Source organism: Pygoscelis adeliae, unplaced genomic scaffold (assembly GCF_000699105.1).
Source record: "Pygoscelis adeliae isolate BGI_AS28 unplaced genomic scaffold, ASM69910v1 Scaffold90, whole genome shotgun sequence".
In the NCBI taxonomy this organism is placed as follows: domain Eukaryota; kingdom Metazoa; phylum Chordata; class Aves; order Sphenisciformes; family Spheniscidae; genus Pygoscelis; species Pygoscelis adeliae.
The window spans coordinates 1063506-1085918 of record NW_008824000.1 but is presented as its reverse complement, the minus strand read 5'-3'; the positions used below and the strand labels follow the sequence as shown (position 1 = coordinate 1085918).

At 35.9% G+C, this 22413-nt stretch overlaps 1 protein-coding gene across 1 annotated transcript in view; it reads right to left on the bottom strand.

Moving 5' to 3' along the window:
- The window catches only part of CDH19 (cadherin 19, type 2), a 44391-nt gene extending 22462 nt beyond the window's left edge, over window positions 1-21929 (bottom strand). Inside the window, exons 1-7 of the mRNA XM_009324960.1 lie at window positions 21732-21929; window positions 18023-18314; window positions 11117-11236; window positions 10305-10469; window positions 9376-9560; window positions 7939-8192; window positions 4720-4856 (exon numbers count right to left, since the gene is read on the bottom strand). Coding sequence (XP_009323235.1) covers window positions 4720-4856; window positions 7939-8192; window positions 9376-9560; window positions 10305-10469; window positions 11117-11236; window positions 18023-18314; window positions 21732-21929 — 1351 coding nt within the window. The remainder of the gene's footprint in view (window positions 1-4719; window positions 4857-7938; window positions 8193-9375; window positions 9561-10304; window positions 10470-11116; window positions 11237-18022; window positions 18315-21731) is intronic.
- Between the last annotated feature and the right edge of the window lie 484 nt (window positions 21930-22413).

Below are 22413 nucleotides of genomic sequence, written 5' to 3'. Positions count from 1 at the left end.
GAGGGGCCTGGAGAACAAATCTTATGAGGAGCGGCTGAGGGAGCTGGGGTTGTTTAGCCTGGAGAAAAGGAGGCTGAGGGGAGACCTCATCGCTCTCTACAACTACCTGAAAGGAGGTTGTAGCGAGACGGGTGTCGGTCTCTTCTCCCAAGTAACTAGTGATAGGATGAGAGGAAATGGCCTCAAGTTGCACTAGGGGAGGTTTTGAAAGGATATTAGGAAAAATTTCTTCACTGAAATGGTTGTCAAGCATTGGAAAGTGTTGCCCAGGGACGTGGTTGAGTCACCATCCCTGGAGGTATTTAAAAGACCCATAGTTATGGTGCTTAGGGACATGGTTTATTGGTGGATTTGGCAGTGTTAGGTTAATGGTTGGACTCGATGAACTTAAAGGTCTTTTCCAACCCAAATGATTCTATGATTCTATACTGAATACCTCTTGGAAGTCCTCCACTTATCAGCACATCGAATCCTCACTTACATGGCATAGCTCTGAGAAATGTCTGCCTTCCCCACAATTTAATTTATTACTTTAGTAGGCAAGAAGTTTCACTGCAACAGTAACGTTCACATTAACTTGGTTGTGTTGTTGGGTAAGGACCATAATGAAGACATTTTTCCAGTGAATAAAATAATCTTAAGACATTCCAGGAATACTAAGTTTCTATCAGCCTAAATATCTATCAGTATCAATCTGCTCTGTCTAAACCAGAAGTATGTCACTCACAAGAATATTCGTTATAGTTAAAATATGCTTCATGATGGGTGCTCGAGTCAGTGCTTCTGACCTGTTCAGAAGTCCTTAAGGCATTTTCTTCAATTAGTCAAATGGACCTTTAAGAGAAAAACAAAATGTACTCCTTTCTGCCTCACTTCAAACTGTATGGGTTTGGTTGGTTCTTACATTGCTTTTTTTAATGTATAATTCAGTAGTTGCTTGGAGCAAACATTTGTTTTCTTGGATCTTATGGAATCTGTGCTGATAGCTTTGAGTCTTTTGCCAAAGGAAATGGCAGCAAAAGCAACTACCACAGAGATAAAGAGCTAGATACTCAGCAGTTTCACATTGCTGTTCCTCCTGTGAAATCATCAGAGCTGTGCTAATTTACTAAAGCTTATGATCTGTCAGAGTCATTTCAAAAATACTTCTTTGTGGGATGACATTTATCTTGTTGAATCCCAACATCCATAATAATACAATAGGCAATGAAACAGTGCTCGGCTTATTTTTTAAATAAACATAAAAAAGTAGAAGACATCCCTTTTAGAAATAATACCGAGAGTATAGGACTTACTTAACCTCTTCTACTTAAGTCAGAATTGGCTGTGCAGGGCAGAGATTTGGCTGGATTAGTATTAAAAGGAAAACTTTGTAACACTTCTTAGGAGGCAGGGAATACCTTTGGTGGCTTCAGTCATATACAAAGTGGCATGGGAAGGACCCAGCTACCTTGGCCTATTCCTAACTTGCTTGTTCATAAGCTTCATGGATACTATATTGGCTTTAAAGCCTACCCTTTGCTTGCACAAATACTTAGATAGCACCTTTAAGTCTAGAGCTGACATTCACATCTCTTTTCTTTCACCAAATAACCCTTCTTTTTTTATTGATTTTTGGTAACAGTCTTGTTTCTACTTCCTTACTATATTTGGGTTGTTGTGTTGTGTTTGTTTTGTGGGGTTTTTTTTCTTCAGTATATGGTTAAATGACAAGGAAGAACATTTCTCCCATTGCTGTTGGAAGATAACAGTATGGAGGTTTTTAACTTTTCTGAAATCACAGGTGTTTTGTATTGGGAGGGAGCAACATGTTAAAAAAACACTCTTAGAATCAGTGTCTGGTAAATATTTGATGAAGATTTTGGGTGAAGCAAAGTGAATCCTTTGATTGCAATTGGAGAAGGTGATAGGCAACACTTATTTTTTCTTTTATCCCTTACATGGGAAAACAGTTGTCAGAATTTGAAAACAGTTATTGTATTCATATCTTACATTAAGCTAAAGATCTTTCAATGAGTGGAAGATTTCTTTGCCATAATCTCCATGAGGGAGATCAGAACTTGAAAAACAAGATCTGAGAGAACAGGATATCAAGTTCAATAGACTGGCTCACTGTGAAGAATGAAATTGATGTTTAATTACTAGGGACCAAAATTAGTAACTTACTTATTTTGGAGCTGTGTGAAAAGAAAAGCAGTGACCATCTCTAGAGACAAAATAGAACTCAGTACTTGCAGGGGACTAAAGAAAGCTTGGCATTGTCATCAGCCAGTAAAAGAAAACTTGCAGGAATACTACTACTAATAGTAATAATAAAAATAATAGTTTTTGTTATAATTATAATTTAGGCTAAAGCAAATTTCTTTACTTCCTAAAGGAAATGGACACAATTTTTTTTTTTAAAGGACTAATCTAAAAATTTAGAAGTCTGTCAACAAAAGTATATATGACCAAAGTGGGGTGACAATTAAATATTTAATTAATAATATGATCCATGACTGAAACCTTCAAAGAGCTCTAAGTTCTGTAGTCATGTAGTAGGTCTGGAACCCACTATGAAAAGACATCTGCAAGACCAGTGGGAAAATGACTGTTGTCTCTTGTGGGTAAGTTTGCTTATGACTGGTAGTACACTTTTCTAATGGGTGTATAGAGAAATGAGGATCAAAGTAAGCTCAAGCCAGTTGCTGTCTTTGGGAATGTTTGTTGGTCATCTATAGTTCAATAGAGAGAAAGCTGGAGCAGATATTCCTCTTCTAAATTAATTCATTGTCAGTCAATCTTCATCTGACTCAGTAAATCAGTGCTAAGTAAAGCTGATGACTTAAGGATTTCTTGCTCTCATGCACGGTTAGAATGTTGTTTATGCTTCAGCCTTGTACTAGGTGGAAGCTGATTACAACCAAGTAAAAACTGATCAAAAGAAATATGATTTCTCTTGAGCTAGACCCATTTTAGGCATAAAGTAAAATAAGACTCAACAGATTGCAGGTTCCGACTGCTTGCATTTAAGGTCCAACAAATTATATCTACTTCTGACTATCTTTAAATCACGCTGTCTCAATGGCATGAGGATAGGATGATCCACACAAGTCTGCAAGAACAGAGGCAAGCTCCTCTTACTAATCCCTGTCATTGCAATGGAGGCAAAAGGCTTGTGTCCCTTATGAATGCCAGGACCTCAATAGGCCCCTAGGGAGGTTGTTGTTGTAATGCAGTTTCAATATCTGTCTCAACTGCAATGAATATCTTGTGTGGATGAACGCTAATGGCATTTTGATTTGGCTTCAGTGGAGCCACAATGTCATCCACCAAATGTCTCATATATGCAGCGTATGTTATGACTATATTTCAAGGAATAAAATGCTACTAGTTCATAACACAAATCATTTCAGGTATGCCCAGACCAAGGTGACCTAACTTCAATGCTTTTGAATATAGTGTTATAGACAGTGACCTTATCATCATTAAAGAAATAAAGAATAAGGATATGAAGATAATGAGCACTCGGTTTCTCTACAATAACTTTCATTACTGTGAAAGACTCGCTTTCTTTTGCTGCAGGAGACACTTATTCATTTGTAACATTTGGTTCTTTCCTATTTTATTGTTTAACTAAACAGAAAAGTCCAGACCAAAGTCATCCTGCTGTGTTTCTATAGTGCCATTCAAGACATGACAAAAATATGCCAGAGATCAATTTCACTAACATCTGCTGGCTGCCCAACAACATGAGAAGTAAAATACATTCATGCTTCAAAACTCACAGAGAAGCTGAAAAGGAAGAAAATACTATCAATTCCCAAACACAAAATAAAGACTTCAATAAGAACGGCTACTGACTATCTTATATTAAACTTCTAGCAGTAGTATTCTGCATATATAGAGGGAATGCTCCCTTTTGGGAACAGTGCAATTTATGACTATGTGTTTAAAGTAGTCTTTGCAATAAATAGCATTTAACTGAGATTCAGGATTAAAAAAAAACATACTAAAGTATTTGGCAAAACCTGCCTGATTTATTGTTTGGACTCTAGTTTCATATGTTTTTTCTCCTTCCTGAGAATGGATGTGATTAGTTTTTAAATAATATCCCAATAATCTTGTTAAACTGTCTTATAAATCAGTAGCTTTTAGTTCTCTGGAGCATTGTCCCAGCGTTAGGGCAAACAGATCACCAAAAGCACAAACAGAGGCAATTTGCATTTGACTTTCAAACCAAACTGACAGGTGAAAACTATATAAAGGATGCTTCACAGATTTAATTGTCACTGAAGAGAAGTCTAGCTGATTTAGGCCTTACATTCACAATTAATGAGCCACAGGTTTCTTACTGGTGTTAAATTACACCCTGGTTAATTTCACACTAGTCAAAAATCTGGTGTGAAATTAACCAGGGTCTAATTTAACATCAGATCTTGCACTGCAGGAGCAATTCATATGCTTCAGTGTAACTTGAAAGTGTTACAGTCTCAATCCTACTATAATTTCCTTTCTTTTTTTATAAGGTCATCTTTTATGAAAGAGCACAGGACCTTGGAGCTCAAATACATTCCGCTTCTATTTAACTAATCATTTTAATAATGCTCCTTAATGTAGCAAGCAACAGTAATATAATGAGAAAGAAGCATGTATTCTCCACTTAAAAGAAGGCATATTCGGAGGATAATTACTGTTCGCAGTATATAAAACACAACGTTCCTTAAATTTCTTACTCACTTGTTTCTGTGGCTGTAACAGTTATGTTGTGCCAAGAAGCTATCTCTCTGTCCAGAGGTTTAGTTGTAATGATTGTTCCATTGTGTTCATTGATGCTGAACAATCTCTTTAAATGCATGCCGCGGACAATAGAGTACCTGCACCAAAAAAGTAAAGAGGTTCCCTAATACTGAAATGTTCCACCAGAAGCAAGGACATAGAAAGCTATTGTCAGTTTAGAAAACAGAGCTGTGCATATATACATATAAATGTGTGCTGCAGCAACTCAGAAATCATGAAAAATGTACACTTATAAACATTTAAAATTCACTGCTGTCAAGATCAAAGCTCTTCTTTTTATAAAACTAAATATATCTCCATTCTATATTAATGTGAACTGAATCTGAAATGCATTATTCATTCTTACTTCTAAGTCAGGCTCACAGCAGGTGAATGACTTCGTTGAAAAGAAACAGCAAAAGTGCCACTTGTGAAATGAATAACGGTAACAGCTAAGTGGAGGTATAATGGTAACTCTATTCTATCATTGCTGACATGCTCTGATGCCAAGGGAACGGGCATTATAAAGAAAGACAGACAGCTATCTGCAAAGAGGTGTCACCTAGGTAGGGTACAAAATCCTAATGCAGGAGATGACTGCAAATGAGTCCAGTGTTCCTGAGTCTTCAGTTAAAAGGCTCTGGACGCTATGTCCGTATGCAGACATGCACATGCACACGTACATACATACATACCATTCAATTTGTTAAAGTCTAACCACTGGTCACAGGCCAGAGATGGACTGAAAAAGACACCAAAGATATTGGTTCAAATGGAAGAGATATTTACAAATATTTTTCACGACATATAAAAAAACCCATATGTCAGAGCTCCTAGTAGAGTCTATTTCATGGAAATAAAACCTGTTTGAAGAGTTGAAAGGTTCTTACCATTCCAGTTTGGAATTCCCACATGCAATTATTCCCTCTTTTATTGTACCTTTAATTGAGCTTGACAAAGTCTTTCTGTCTCCTGTTGGCACTTAGGACTCCAGCTCAGATTATGTGCCAGCGGTTGGATGACTCTGTAACTTGTTATTTATAGTTACATTTTGTCTGTTTTGAAAATCAGTAAATGATAAATCAAGGAACCAGCACAACACAGTCAGTGAAAATTCTTATCATTTGAGCCAAAGATGTGACATTTATAAACCTCTATTTTAGGGATTTACAATTTTTTTTTTTTTTTTTTTTTTGGTGTTTGTGTGTGTGTATGTGTGAGTATTCCTCATCCTCTGCACCCAAAGCTTGTTTAGGCTTTTCTGACATTGGTGTTTTGTTTGCGGGTTTTTAGGCAATCTGATTATTGATAGATAATTTTCAGAAAGTCTATGTTGGATACCTTTTAGTTATTTTTTATTATTTATGTAGTGAGGTTTTGTTGTATGTCTTTGTTTATTTTGTTTATTTGAAAACTGGGGTCCACAATGCAACACAGCTGGTTTTCTATATTATAAGCAACTGATGTCATTTATGATAGCAAAGGTTTCAAAATTAGATTCATATGCATGGCACTTAGCCCAATAAACATATCTTTACATTAGAAGTGACTTGCTCTATTTTAAAAAAACTCAGTGATGCAATGTATGTGTCACTGTTTTGGGACTGTGCAGACACATTCACTTTGTAGCAAGTTCCATCAAAATATTTCAAACTAAGAAGCCATAGATATGCACTGTGTTTCAATGTTTCACAGGAGATGCTGCAGTCATCTAAATAAACCACAAAACAAACCCTTTTTTTTTGAAAAAAAAAAAAAACATGTGTATTTTTATTTATTCTTAATTAATTTAACTTATGACTAGCTTACTAAATAACAGTAAATGAATGCAAAATCGTAGCAAATGGCCTTGCATTGGCTAAACCTCTGAAGTCTTAACTATAGGTAGCTATATATATATATTTCTGCTATTAGAAATCTGCTAAATTAATATACACACCATAAGCTATTTTGTGTCTCATCCATTTGTCCCTGTATCCTAGATTGTCCAAACTGCACAGTACACAGTGACATCAAGTAACTCAAGAAGCTATTTTAATTGTAACCCCCCTGTTAAAGATGAATTACCTGTTTTCTCCCTTACGAAACAGCAAAATTATTTTGCAAAATTAAAAGTCTGGGACACTTTTTTTTATATAATATCTCTGTGGGGCAATTGTGGTAGATGTAGGGAACTTGTATTTGGACATGCTGAGCTGACCATATGCCAGTGGAGCTGTTCTGTGTCTCCCTCCGAGCAGTAAGTCCATCCTTCCATATCTCCAGAAGTTATTGGGAACAGACTGGAACACCTCCAGGCACTTACTTACAGGTTTGGCTGCAGTACCCTAGCTCTGCTGTTATGCACAGCCTCTTCCAGGCTACTCTTTAAAATATTACCCCATCTCAAAGTGATTGCAAAGATGCACAAACAAAAGTCATTTATTTAGATTTTAGGCTAGGGGGCAGGATTTAACCTAGTGTACTGGTTCTGGCTGGGATAGAGTTAATTTTCTTCCTAGTAGCTGGTACAGTGCTGTGGTTTGGATTTAGGATGAGAATAATGTTGGTAACACACTGATGTTTTCGCTACTGCTGAGCAGTGCCTACATAGAGTCAATGCCTTTTCTGTTTCTCACACTGCCCCACCAGCGAGTAGGCTGGGGGTGCACAAGAAGTTGGAAGGGGACACAGCTGACCCCAGCTGATCAAAGAGATACTCCATACCAGATGACGTTGTGCTCAGCAGTAAAACTGGGAGGGGTGGAGGTTGGCCAGGGCTGCCATTGGTCAAGGACTGGTTGGGTATTGGCCAGCTGGTGGTGAGCAATTTTTTGGGTTTTTTTTGCATCACTTGTTTTTCTTGGGGTTTAGGTGTAGATTTTTTTTCCCCTTTGTTGTTTTCTTTTTTTCTTCTTTTTTAAATTATTAAACTGTCTTTACCTCCGCCTTTACTCAGAGAGTTTTCACACTTTTACCCTTCCGATACTCTCCTGCATCCCACTGGCTGGGGGAGTAAGCGAGTGGCTGTGTGGTCCTTAGCTGCCTACCAGGGTTAAACCATGACACCTAGAATAACCTAGGCTATCACAATGAAAGCATGATTAACTGTAATCATGAGCCAAGGTAAGGAACAGAAATAGCCTTTGGAAATCCCAACTGTTTTTATATTTGAGGCCTGTTCACACTTAAGTTAGGTACCTGACTGGGCAGTCATCATTGTCTGGATCTCTAGCAGTTACAGCGCCCACCGATGAGCCACTCAGAGCCGCTTCAGCAATCTCCATCACATAGTTCTCGAAGGTGAAAACTGGAGGTTCATCAGCATCTTCCACATTGATTTTGACAATGGTTGTGTCTTCAAATGGTCCTTCTTTCAGAAAACGGTCATCAATGTACCTGTTTACAACTTTTGCTCGAATACTGTATCTCCTCTTGCTTTCATAATCCACTCTCTGTTAAGAAAGAGAGTAAGATGTGGAATATTTCTTTCTCCATATTTGAATTAAATACAGTTCAATAAGTGGTGTGAGATTAAAGACAAAATAGTGCTACCCTTCTTTTGGGAATGTTTCAAAAGTAGTTACTTCTAAGATTTCTTTTTTAATGTTAAAAACACTTTAAAATTAAACTGTGCTATGCCATTGTTTGCTTTCACATGTAGGCTGGCTTTAACGTTATAGTTAAACAACACTGTAAAAGAAGTCTTCCCGTAGAACGTCAGCCCTAAGAAAAACAACTTCTATTAGTACTTCCATTTCCAACATAGGTGTAACATTATTGAACACTATTCTTTACTCATACATAAACAATGCGAAACAATTAATCTGTAGGGGTTAAGCTGAGTATGTTAAAATTTAGTCTCTAAAGGAAATAAATTCCAGAAGGCAACAATGAGAGTTTAATAAACACATAGTTATATTATTTAGATAGTCATTATCTTCTGTAATTAAAAAAAGAAATACTAAATAAATACCTTCCTGAATTGTAATAAATCCAAATAGGAAAAAAAAAAAAAAAATTATAGCATTCAGTTCTTCAGGCTCCTGGATTTCACCAAACTATCACACTCTATCATCATTTCAGATGATGACCCAGATGACCCAGAAATCTTTTTATGTGATTCGAAAAGAAATCATACAGCATCAAAGGCTCTTAAATATCTTAATTCATAAACTGGTATCTTTTTGAGTTTATTTATTGTCTTTTCAAAGCTATGTCATAACAAAAACTTCACTGTTTATCTAATACTGTAATACATTCTGGCTTCAGTTAAGTTTAACAGGAGGTGTTGGAAGTGAGGAAATATTGTGTACAATTTATTGACAAAGATTTTACAGATGATGCACAGAAGAGAGAGAACATTTTCTCACAATGGGATACACTGCGTTGCACAGCTGGGAATAACATTAAGATACTTTGACTGCCACTATTGTATTCAGAAGTAATAGGAATAAGTCAAAAAAAGTAAACAGAAAGAAAAGCATGTTTCTTTTTATCCCCTTAATATCCCAATCAAATCACAAAGCCTGAAGAAAAAAATCATAGTAGAATCCAAAGCAATGGGTCTTTTTTAAACATCCAGCTTGCTTGAGGAGATTCTTTCTAGTGTTTAGAGATTTTTTTCTGAGATCTCACCTTTTTTAATAAGATAATTCCTTCTTGAGTCTCATTGTTAGTAATGATGTCAAAAACATCTGAGCTATCTCCTTCAATGAAATAGTTCATGGCTGCATTGTCCCCTATGTCGCTGTCTTCTGCAAAGACTTTGCCTACAGTAGTGCCCACAGGAGCCTCTTCAGAGACGCTCATATAGTAGAGTCCTAAAGAAACAAATACTGGCACAGTTTAGTGACCTGCCATGGCTAATAGCTGTTGTAGCTATGGTGGCCTGAGGCTCTCAAAAAGTTGGGGAAAGCCCCCAGCTTTTATTAGAGCAATGGATCTAATCCAGCAATGAATAGATCTTGGGGGCAGGGATGGCAAGCTTTCCACTCGTGAGTCCTCCTCTCTCAGCCCCACTTTAGCAGTAAATAAAGAGCTGAGAACCAACAGGGTGAAAAAACAGTGGAGGGCAGCACTTCCAAACTGCATTTCACTAGTTCTTCCTGACAGCCCAGCTAGCAGCTCCCATGTCTGCTAGAAACTCCCTGGACAGAGAAGGTCACACCCTTTGCCAAAAAATTTACAGTGTCTGTCAGCAAAGAATGAAGAGAGGAGAAAAAGAAAGAAAGTGAGTGAAAATGGTACTAAATATCCCGTTGCCCAGATTTTAGGCTTAGGTAGGGCAAAATATACGGAAAGCAGTTTAGTAAGCCATTTGTCTCCAAAGCCTAGCAATAAAACCAGCAGGCCTGAGGTCTTTTGTAATGATAGGTCTTCTTTTCCTCTTCGGTTTTGAGCTTTTATGTGGGATTTTTTAAATTATATTTTTATTTTTATTTAAATCTGTTCACTGAAGTTAAAGCACAGACCTCTTCTGAAAAGACCTACCAGTGAACTTAATAGAGCTACACTAGATCTGAATTTCCTCAAGACTTCAACCACTGTAAATAGCCTATACTCACGCTGTTGAAATTTAGGTGGATTGTCATTGATGTCAGAGAGGTTGATGGTAACAGTGTCTGTTGCTGAAAATGCCCCTGCTTGCCCAACCATGTCTTTGGCTTGGATGATGACCAAATACTGATCTTTTGTTTCTCTATCCATTTGGGAAGCCATTCTGATGACCCCTAAAAATGAAAAGCATAATATAATAACATATAATAGCCCAATTTTTTCCCAACATTTGGCCATATAATATGGGTATAAAAACATCATTGGACACAGTTATGAATTTACATTCTAGACCATGCACAGCGCAACTGTCCTAATACTGGGAATTAGTACTCATGGCAACATCTATGCTGCAAAACAAATCCATTCTGCATATTTAGAGTTCTGGGGAGCAGAACACACCATATATCTCCTCCACCATATATAACCTTCTTTCTTCCCCAGAAATCAGGATTTTGGAGGGATGTCATATATCTGTGGTTTCTCCAACATAGAGATAGTAATGTCACATAATGAGTCGTAGAACTATTAAGCCAGAAATGTTCCTAGGTCCATTTGTTGGATGGAATACTCACAATCCAACTCTTCTCTTTAGCAAGAAAATTTGCTAAATAAATTGAGTCTCTAGAGAGAAAGAATTTCAGCTTCCTATGGGAAAGAAAGAATTTATAGAGTTTTTTTAGATATAGGAACTATGCAAAGATGTACAAGTGTAGGGCCGTATCAGTTGATCTTTGTGTTGAAATGAAGACAGACATTTTTGCTTGCGTCCATTTTATGTTAGTTTATGAATGTTTTCAAATTACAAGGTCATTTGTAGTACCTGTCTTTGGCTCCACAGAAAAATAAGGCTGTCCCTGAATGAGACTGTAAAGCAGACGGGCACTATTCCCATAAGAAGGATCATCACCATCTGTAGCTGTTACCTGTGTAACCGAAGTACCTCAAGGAAAAAAAAAATAGATTATGTTTATTTTCTTCTTGTATAAATTATCTCATAATTACAAAACATAAACTCTTTAAAAGCCTTTTAACATACCAGTTATATTAGCAAACAGTCCTGAAAATTTACAGGAGCAAATGGCATCTTCTAAAATTTATCATTAAAAAGAGAAAATATTTCCTCAGCAACTGTTCTTGTTGCATTCAAATTTTCAATAAAAATAAAAATAAATAGCATATGACTTTTCAGCACTGTATTTATGTTGCTTAAAATATTACGTATCATATGCCTTTTTCCCTAATTTCTGATATGTGGAGTACAACAAATTGTTTCTCCTCCCCTTGTGTGTTCTTCAAAGTATTTTATGGAAGTTTTCCATGGGAATAAGAAAACCCAGCCACTATCACCAGTAGGTCCACTGGTGATAAAGAAATTAATTGTTAGCAAGTAAAGCAGCCAAGAAGTATAACAAGGCTCTGATAACATTTTTTAGCCTTGAGTCTTTAATGAGCCTGTCCCAGTGCAAGAGTCACGGCAGAATCCCCAGTGCAAAAGACACAGCAGAATCAATCTGCAGAGCTTTATTTTGTCTCTGGCTGGAAGCTGGTTATATCATAGATACAAGATTGACAGCAATCTCATGGCACCATCAGTGATGATTGCCCTTTAAGAGAAAATATTCACAGTAGCATCATTTTGTAAGGTAATCATTATTTTTGTCTTTTTTCCTCACCTAGGTTCTGCATAAGAATACAAATATCACTTCTCATGAGGAACAGAGGGAAATCAAGCTACTTTCTAAAACTTTCTGGCATACGTTTGTATGGTTGCACCTGCTTACCAATATAGCTGTGTAGTTATGCTGGAGGAGAAAAGAAGAAGAAACGATGGAGCGGAAGGTGTTAGGCCAGAAACACCTTTTTTATGGCAAACTCAAAAAGTTGATACTTATCCCCCATAAAACATATATATTAATTTCTGAGTTTTCTAGCAGTTCGTTTTATTTTTAAATAGAAATGAAGAAGGCTTTCTCATATAAGGTTATGCTGAATTAAATATTTTGATTATTTTAAAAAAATATTTTTTGCATTTTCTCTCAATTTATTCAGCAGCACTCCAAGTGATTATATAATGCATGTTATCTTCTCTCAGAGTAGAGGTACACTAAAATGTTATTAAATGCCACCAACTTTTGGAGTTATATGTCATTCAAAACATACTTACAATACCAAACTTCTGACATTTAGGTGTGTATTAGGTGTGTGTATAGATGTATACATATATATATATACTGTTCCCTATTGCTTTGAAGAAATTTAAAGATAAAATGACAGATTAATATTTAATCTGCACATATATGCTTCAGAAATAACAGTATTCTTTTATAAGACTGAAGGGTAAAGGAAATTCTCAGCTACACAACTGTTTACTTCATATCAGCTGTGGTCTATGGAAACTGTTCTAACTAGTACAGGAAATTAATCCTCGAAGACAATTTTGCATGACGAGAATGCAGTTGCTTTGGAAAAAAAAATGAAGTGCTAGTTAGGAAGGGATCAAGAACTGTGAATAATCAAATAGGTACAGTCTGTTATACATGCCGTTTTCTACTAAATAAACCCAAGTGCTCACAACTACATTTAGAAATTGACTTGTTTAGAGCACCATATTTAATAACTCAGGAATAAAATCCAAGAAATATAGGACTGTAAAGTTATCATTACAGTTTTTTGCATCTCACTGATTTAAAGGTAGATTTATTTTCTACACAGTTTCTAACCTTTAGAAAGAAATGTTGAATCTAAACCAGCATTTGCTGCTTCTCTAAGCCCCAGCCTACTTTTCTGCTTGCCTGTTGACTCTTCCAGAGTATAGCAGAAGGCAGAAGCATGGAATTTGCCCAGTTGGGCTCAGTGAGATGCAGCTGGTGGATATAACGGAAAGGTGAGCAGGCAAGGGGCATCTGGTAAAGAGGGAGCCGAACTGGAGGGAAGAAATGACAGATCTCCTGCACTCTCAGGAGGAAGACTATTTTTAAACTGGGGTGGCAGGAGACCATGTAAAGAGAGGACTATGGTTTTCACACATTTTTTTAGGACAAAGATTTCATGATGACTATATGAATCTCTACATTAAATATGGACTATGTAATAAGCAGAAGAAAAATGTTATTCTGGGTTTAGAATACTTTTTCAGTTTTTAATTTTTCACTGCCATGAAGCCTGTATTTCTTTATACATTCAACCTACAGTAGACAAAGCAAGCCATTTGTTGAATGGAATCATGTTTACCGAGACATTTGTATTTGAGTGATAGAAATTACAATGTTAATATTATGTACTCAAAAACTCCAAAAAGCTATTTTTTTGTAACTCCGTGGTTGGGAGAAGAATAATTGATCAGATACAAAGAATATCTTTTAAAACAATCAATTAACACATAACACCCCCAAACAAACAAACATACAACAAAACCCCCAAACCCCACCTCTTGACAGTCCAGCCATGACATGATATAATTGACAATCTAACCATGATACAGTTTCACAAGACTTATGTGAAAATGGATATCATGGCACAGACAAATTCACTGAATATGTCTGTGGGCTTTCAAATATGCGTTTTTGAATATGGGAGTCTGTGTGATGTTGATATAAGGTTTAGCCCCGAATATGTGTTTTATATACACAGTAATGTCTTAAGCTGGATAGTAAACATGCTTACACATTTTTTGCTTTTTATTAGCTTTATTTAAGGCAAACTACATTTTACTGGTTGCTGTATAAGATTTTTCTTTGTATTCCTGCAAGCCTTGGTTTTACCCTTCTTGGGCAAAACATAGTAGTGCCACTTATATATCGCAGCCCATTAGGTAAACTGTAAGGCCCTCATGCTGCAAATAGTTATTCATTTTTCTAACTAGAGCTTGAAATCTATAAAAACATTAAGTACTGATATATTATTGTATCTGACTCTTAACCATTCCATCAGATATACTGCATTTGTACAAGTTTAACAGCTATATGGAAGACACAATGTAAAATTGTACCAAATGCCTGAGGGAAAACCACAGCCCTGTGTTCTCAGAAGAGAGTCCATTTGCTGACACACTTTTCATTTACTGTGACATTTGCATATAAAATCCTAATAAAATTTAGTGCTGAACATAAAAGAGAGCTAAAAAAGAAATAAAATATGTTCTAATTTGTTGGCACATTAGTATATATGTATACCGATATTTGTACCTAACTTTACGCAAAATTATCTGTGCCTATTTTCTATTTTTCTGTGTTTCTCTGAGGCAAGTGGCCGGCTGTGAATTATTCTCTCCTTGCTTTCTTAGTTCCAGACAAAACGTTCACTAACAGTGAACTGCTTTCCCAAGTAGTGACCACGCTTCCTGAGCATGTTTTCTATGAGGAAATTACTAGGAGATCCCAGGTCTAGCATAAGTGAGCTGAACTGCTGCTAGAGAGCTCTGAAACAGAGCAAAGGCAAAGTCTCTCTATTGCAGATTATCATTTAAACTAATTCTTGTCTACATCCCTTACTATGCAGGAAGATGTTCTATTTTACTGGGAAAAAAGCACTGATATAACTATTACGGTATCAATGTTGCAAATTGTAGTTGGTTACTGTTTCTATCTACTGGGAGGTTAGAAATTTCTTTGTAAGGATTAATGCTTTAGGATGTACACTGAAAGAGGTTTCACCTCAGAAGTGCAGTCCCTACCCTTTGAGAAGCAGGGTAAGTGAGCCCAGAGAAGTCCTCATGGTGTGGCTCAGCTGTTTCATTGGAGCTGACCACTGTTAAGGTATATACTATTATATACCACTCCACTTACATTCTATATGCCAGACATACACATTAATATGCCAGCAGTGTAGCAGTGTCTACATGGAAGAAGTAGGTGAAAGAATGATCTCTGAAGTAGCTATGGTATTAGTGCTAGAGATGTTAAACGTAGAAGAAGCGGTGTAGAAAATATTTCAAGATTCATAGGACTGACTTAGATTCATATATCATACATTGGATGATTGCAAATCTGTGAGTTTACTCTTTCAGGTAGTCTGTGTCTGAGAGAGGAGGCACACAGGGTTCTTGTTTTATTTTTCACCCATTCTGACAAATGGGAGGTGGTGTTACTTGTGATTTTTTTTTTTTCATTTCTTATATTTCTACATTTTACTAGAATCTTTTTTTTTTTTTATAATCTTACAGGACTATCACAAAATAAATTAAGTTTTTTGCAGTTTAATTTTATGCTGAAGTGATACAGTATTTTAGGAATTTAAATATATAACAGATGACACAAGAGATTGGATAAAGACTGCTGAGCCTTTCATTTTTAAGGTATCAGTTTATAGCCAACTCAAGTCAATATGGATTGAAACTTCTCATCTGCCAACCGCTTGTTGATGGTTTCAGGTGAGAAAGAGAGGTATACAGGAAAATATTACTACTGTCATTTTTGGCCATAAGAACTGCCCTACCTAACTTTTTTTTTTTCCCCCCATATAGTCATCATTAAGACAGGAGCTCATCATTAAGACAGGAAGATAAAATAGAAGGAATCCCTAAGTCAATTCTTGATATACTTCTGTGAATGGTTACAGGTCTGTGTGAGTACAAAACAAGCTATACTAAAGTATTAGTTATTTTAAAAACATTTTTATAAGAGACCAAATGCCTCATAAACAACACTTTACCACAGGAAAAAAAAAAAAAAAAAAAAGAATAAAAAAAAGGGAAAGAAAAAAGGACATTGTCAAAGTCCTAAATCTGTGCAATCCCAGATAAAAATACCCAGATAATTCTAGACAATGAACTATGCCCATTATTACTGTGAGCATATAAAAAAATATTGCAAAGGTCCCTGACAAGGCACCTGTCTTCTTGCCTCCAAACTTGAGTGAATGAACAAGATGCAAATGCTAGAATTCTGTATCCTCTGAATAAGCAAATGATTGTGTTAGAAAAAGTTATTTGACCAAGAGCTCAGATGCAGAAGTCTTGAGAGAAATAAGTCTGTCTGAATGGAAGAAAGTAGCAGTGAAGAAACAATCATACACCCAAAAGTGATTTTCCCTGGTTGAAGGTGGTATAAGCAGGGTGACTAGGAAATAAGTTGATTAAATGGATGTCTTTTGTACTGCTGGTAGTGATGGTGAGCTACTGCTTCCTGGCAGAAATTAGGATACTAACCCCACTTTTGATCAAACCTCAGGCATGAATATCCTTTTCTTGAAACTCCTATCCAGGCTGGCAAAAAAAGCTAAAGTTTACAGCTACCTGTGAAAGGTTCACTGAATCTGCCCTAAAAGTTGAATGGGTAATGCTAAAAGTAACATAGTTTTTATTACCTTTTATGATCACTGATGCTATGATGTTAATGACCTCATTAATTCATACAGTTTTAAGTATCACAATATTTGAATTTCTTTTCAATATTATTTGTAATAGAAATAACTAAAAGAGATAGGGGTACAAATTTAAAAGATTACTGGGATTCTTCTGTAAGATATAAAGAATCTAGTTTTCCTTTGATTTTGAAGATAATTATTTGAAGATAACTCTCTATAACATGCTTGTTTATGTCAGCTGCATTCACACTTTTTTATTTTTAAGGATTTAAATGTATGTGTATACACATTACATATACATATACATATGTATATACACATATATGTATGTATACACCTGTATTTGTCAGATGTTGACTTTGCTTCATATTTTTTGTATTAAATTTGCAGATACATGACAGATCCTAGTACAGGTCTGTTTGATTGTGTGCAGGTGGGAAAGAAGAGGTGCAGGGTTTAAGTTGTTCCTCTTGACAGGAAAATTAAAATTAATGTGTTTAGGCAATCAGAAGGCAGTCCTTCACTGCACACCATCTAATCCAAACAAGGAGAAACTGACTGATAGCAAAGAGGCTTGGAGTGTAAATAGATAGGGATCATACATGGTGTGAGGGTGGTCATCACAGCAGCCCCACATTGGCTTCATACCATTCCTGTTCTGAACCCATTACTTATAGGAAGGAAATTATCCCTATCTTTGGGGGGGAAATTGTGAGTGTCTGTGATGTGAATGTGATTCTTTTCCAGTTACAGTACAATATGATTTATACTACACAGCATATAATGAAGACATATTGTTTAATTATTAAGCAGAATCAGAGTAGACTGAAGGATGCTGTTGAGTGCTTTTCAGTTCAACCATGCTTATATTTATGTCCTTAAAAGAATCAGTTGAAGTCAGAGGACTTTAAAGTTTACATGCATGGTATTTTTCTTTCAGATTTGTAGAAGCCTGAAGAGCTGACAGGTTGTAACTATAATCACACACTGAACAATTTTCTATAGACTACGGTGCTATACTGATTGAAAAAGTAGTGAAATCTGTCAGCCCCAAATCTCCTTTGCAGTATCAACTGGCTATAGTACTCTACCTATTTCAAATGGTAATGTTATATTTTTAAACAAGTACCAATTTCAAGGCTGAATCACTGTTGGGAAAGACAACTCTATACTCAATCCAAGCATGTATCCAGATTCTGTAGAAGGACTTGGATACATGCAGGTACCTAAATATTTAAAGGCAAGGATGTTAAGTAGAGGTATGCACAACCTTCAGTTTAAGCATATAACTTGGCAAATTTCAAAGCTTATAAAATAGTTTGCTTCCTTCTCACTGAAAGGCAGTCTAGAAAATATGCTATTAAGATTTTATATTGATATAGCTATCCAGAAAAAAAATCAGGAAATAAAGAGCATGTCATACCTTCAGGTGACATCTCCGGAACAGTGGCCACATAAGGTCCATCCAAGAACTGTGGTTCATGATCGTTGACATCTCGAACCTTGATAACAAATTCTAATTCAGGTTCAACAGGAAGCTGAGTGCTCCTGTTAATTGCTTGTGCTCTTAGAGTGTAGAATGGTTTCTTTTCTCGATCCAGCTTTTGTGTCACGTAAATTTTGCCGTTATTTTCAATGATAAAAATGCTTCCAGCTCCCTCCCCAGTCAAAATGTATTTTAGGTTGCCATCCTGCTTGTCTAAATCTGATTTCAGCTGCAAGTATAAAACAGAAAAATAAGCCACATTTTGGGAGGAATAAAGTTTTAGAACATTCATTTTAGGCTTTGTTTGTTTTCATTCCACAGTGAACCCTGTCACTAGTGAGCCTTCTTGGATACTAATATTTAAGAGGGTACTGTCACATTTTTAGCCAGTCATAGCTCAGTTTTAAAGTATTGATATAACAGGCATATAAATGCATGGTAAACCTGAAAAAAGTTGTTTCAGCCACTTCGAAGTGAAGGGAATTAATGTAAGTACCTACTTCAGTTCATTGCTTTATCAGCTCCCATAAACTTCTGCTGAAAATGATGCAAAGGTCATTAAACATTATCTAAATTTTTTATTATTACAAATCACAAGTGTACTTTGTAAGTTTTATGTATTTTTTTTGTACTCAGCAATACTAAGTGTAAATATGAGAGATGGTGTTCTATTTCTGTTGAAATATTAAAGAGATGAAAAGCCATTCTATGTTATAAGCTTGTATTATTTATTCTGAAATAAATTGATAGACATTTTCCATTTCCTTCCAGGATGATCTGCATCCTCTGTTGTCTTCCTAAAATGAACTTTATGGTGATGATTTCTCTGATGAAGCTGAGCCCTGGAGACCATTGCGGTCCAGCTGCATTTGTTCATGCCAAAGAAATAGTTCTGTTAATGTAAACAATATATAACAGTACTTTTTTAATAACAATAACTTAATTTCTTAACATGTCAAGCATACACAGTTGAATTTTTATGGGAACAGCAATTTCTATCATATCATTAATTTTCTACTGTTTTCTTTATTTATTTTGGGTTTAGAACAAAAGTTGTAAAAATCTCTAAAAGTTTGCATAATCATTGAAAAATCCAATGTTAAAAAAAAAAAGTTTTAGTCAACCTGCTTCTCCTACAAAGCAGCAGGTTTTAAATGCAAATATGTCTACCTGTTGACTTCAATAATCTCACCGTTTTGCTTCATGCTTATTGACCTTACAGCTCAGTGTAGAATATGAGACCACAGAGTAGTAAAGAAGTAACTATGGGGTGTAAAGGGTACATTTCCTTATTGGATCTACTCAACATATTTTGCAATAGCTTCTGAAGTTGCAAAAATCTTTTTAACTTTTCTTTGGAACAATGCCCGTGCCTTTTGAAGATTTTCATAACACATAATTGTCTGCATGCATCAAACAGATAGTTTATTCAGAATGTGACTGGAACACTGCTCTGAGATATGAAGAACAGTTTTGAGTTCCTGCTCTGAGCTGTGTCAGAGTATTTAAGCCCTAAATTATAGAGTTAATTCCCCTTGCCAATTCAAGAGATATAGAAATTTCAAGGCTAGGGAGTTTAGAACCATTTAAAATATGAACAACTTAAAGTCAAATATTTTCAACATAAGTAGTTGTGTGCAAAACATGGGGCAGGTTCACCCCTTTATGAACAGTCTGGTTGAACTCATTTTAACACCATCTAAATTTGGCATCTGGCTAAGGGGCACCACAGATTCTTTTTGATCCATAAATCTTGGTTTCCTTGTCATGAACCCCAGGGCATGGGAAAGGTGATGAATATATAGATCTTTAACCTAAGATGGGGTTCAGATGTGGTCACAGAGTGCATCAAACCCTTAGAGACTGGAAGCATGCCTCGGACTAGCTGTTTAGACATAACCTGTGTTGAACCACTTCACTCAGACTCATTTATCCTCAAAAGATTTTCATGACCTTGACCATGTTAAATGAGAGGTCTCTTACAGATGACATTTGCTGAGAAAGTAAAAACTGAAGGTTCTCAGTTTACTTGTTTTATTAAGCTAGATGCAAAAGAATACATGGTCTTTCCATTGTAAATGAGAACTGGGAACAAGAATTTATGTACTTGCACTCATATGTCTGTCATTGCAGTGCTGATGGACACTTTTCTTTATCTTAAACATGTTAAATGAAAAGGATTCATGAGTCTATGTTAAATGAAATTTGAAGATTGAGCTCTGAATCTGATTGTGAAAAGAAGTTTAAATGGAATAGTGACTTAAAAACAGAGACTGTCTACCTTTGTATTTTCATTGATGCAGTTTCCTTCAGGGTCTTATTTACTAAAAATTCATGTGTTGATCATAGACTATCACTTCATTTACTGAAAGCAGAGCATATTCTTCTCAATAAAAGACACAAGTAAATATGTCTGATTAGACAATGGTTAGATTGCAATAAATTAACCATAATCTTAAAAAAAATTCCCCATAGTTTACCTATGAGAAATAGAAAGGCAAGATTATGAAAATTTTCTAAAGCTGTATGAAAATATATCACATTTATGAAGTTTCTTTACAGGAAACTGTTTTCCAGCTATGGGAAAAGCAATAATAATTAAAAAATGAGTATGTCTACATTTGTTCTTTCAGAAGTGAGACATCACACTTCCATAGTAGTTACTTTGAAGGGGCTGTGAAAAAGTAATTAATGAATTTTGAGCACTTCACCCTTTGGGCCCAATTAAATTTTAGTGCTAGTTAATTAGCAGTTAAACTTATTTTGGTTCATTCATCTAGAAAGTGCCTTAAAGAAAAGAAAACTAGATCTCAAGATTACAATTACTTCTAGCATACAAAAATAAATAATAATAATAAATAATAATAATAATAATAAACAGAGAGAGAAGGAAGGGGCAGATGAAGCCTCATTAAGACAATTTCTAGCATACAAAAATAAATAATAATAATAAATAATAATAATAATAATAATAATAAACAGAGAGAGAAGGAAGGGGTAGATGAAGCCTCATTAAGACAATTATCTTAAAGCACATTTTTAAAGGAGGGTGAAAAATAATTGCTCGTGCTAAACCTACGTTAATCTAATGGACCGTGCAGATTCCTGTAGTTTCTCAGTGGTAAAAGGATTTGGTATTAATCTGCTTCATTAAAAATTAATGAGGGGTAAATCAGCTGCTACTTAGTGTAATAGAAAATCATGCTAAATACTGTTTGTAAACTACACTGCACTCAGTATGGCTGCTTTGATGCAGTGCCAAAAATAGCACAAGCAAATTGCCAGATGTTGATAAATGAGTCCTTAACTTTCAAGAAGACAGAAAGGAACTTTTCAGCTTGATACCTTCATCTGCTGTGTATGGAAGTAGTTTTAGTAACAAAGTGAATGTGGAGTCTCCTTGACAGCAGATCTAGGTGAAGGAAGGTCCTTGGTACTGCTACAACCTCCAGCTCTTGGAGTGCTCTGACCCTGTCAGGTCACAGGAAAGGAGAGATGTTGTGCTGCCTAATTACAGCTCCCTGTGCTCCTCTTTCTACCTTTCTTGATATTTTCAGGTCACTGGAGATGCTTGGTCTTCCAAGTCAAGGTAGTAAGCAACGCTAAATCTAAACTTGTATCGTACTTGAATCATTACTTATCATACCTGTCCAACATACACAGGCACCACTGAAGTCTGTTCCTCAGTTGCAAAAAGTGGCTCCCATACCCAGCCATGTTTCACTCTTTGAACTGCTGTGAAAGACTGATCTGTGTTTTGAGCGCTGTGGTTCTGCATGCTTGGAGAGCAAGGCCAAAGTTGAACCAGCATCAACACAAGAGATAACAATGTGGAGCAATTCATGCTGAACCCTTCTTTCAATCAATTTTCATCTGTGGAAGAGGAGAAAAAAAGAAAAACTTTGACAAAGCATCACTTTTGTCTTTCCACTTTTACGTATTGATTCTGTGCTAATATAAGAACTGATTTGCAGTGTTAAAACCTCCTCCTCTCCCTAAAAAGAAAGAGCTGAAACAAAGTCTGTTTCTGATTAAAATAGAGATTCTCTTAGATACTCTGGCATGAAAGTCAAGTGTTCAACTTTCCTTTATGAATATCCTACACAGGGACTTTCTATGCAAAGAAGGAAAATCATCCTTCAATTAATTCATCTTCCAAATTAAGCTGGGTAATTGTACTGTGTAGCCTAGGAATAATTTGATTGGAATAATTGTATGTTTCTGCTTAGACAGGGCTCATTTTGAGCTGCAGTCACAGAACTGCCTGAAGGGTGAACATCTAGCCTTAGTGGCCCTGATGATTGACAGCTGAAACAGAGCAGTGGAGG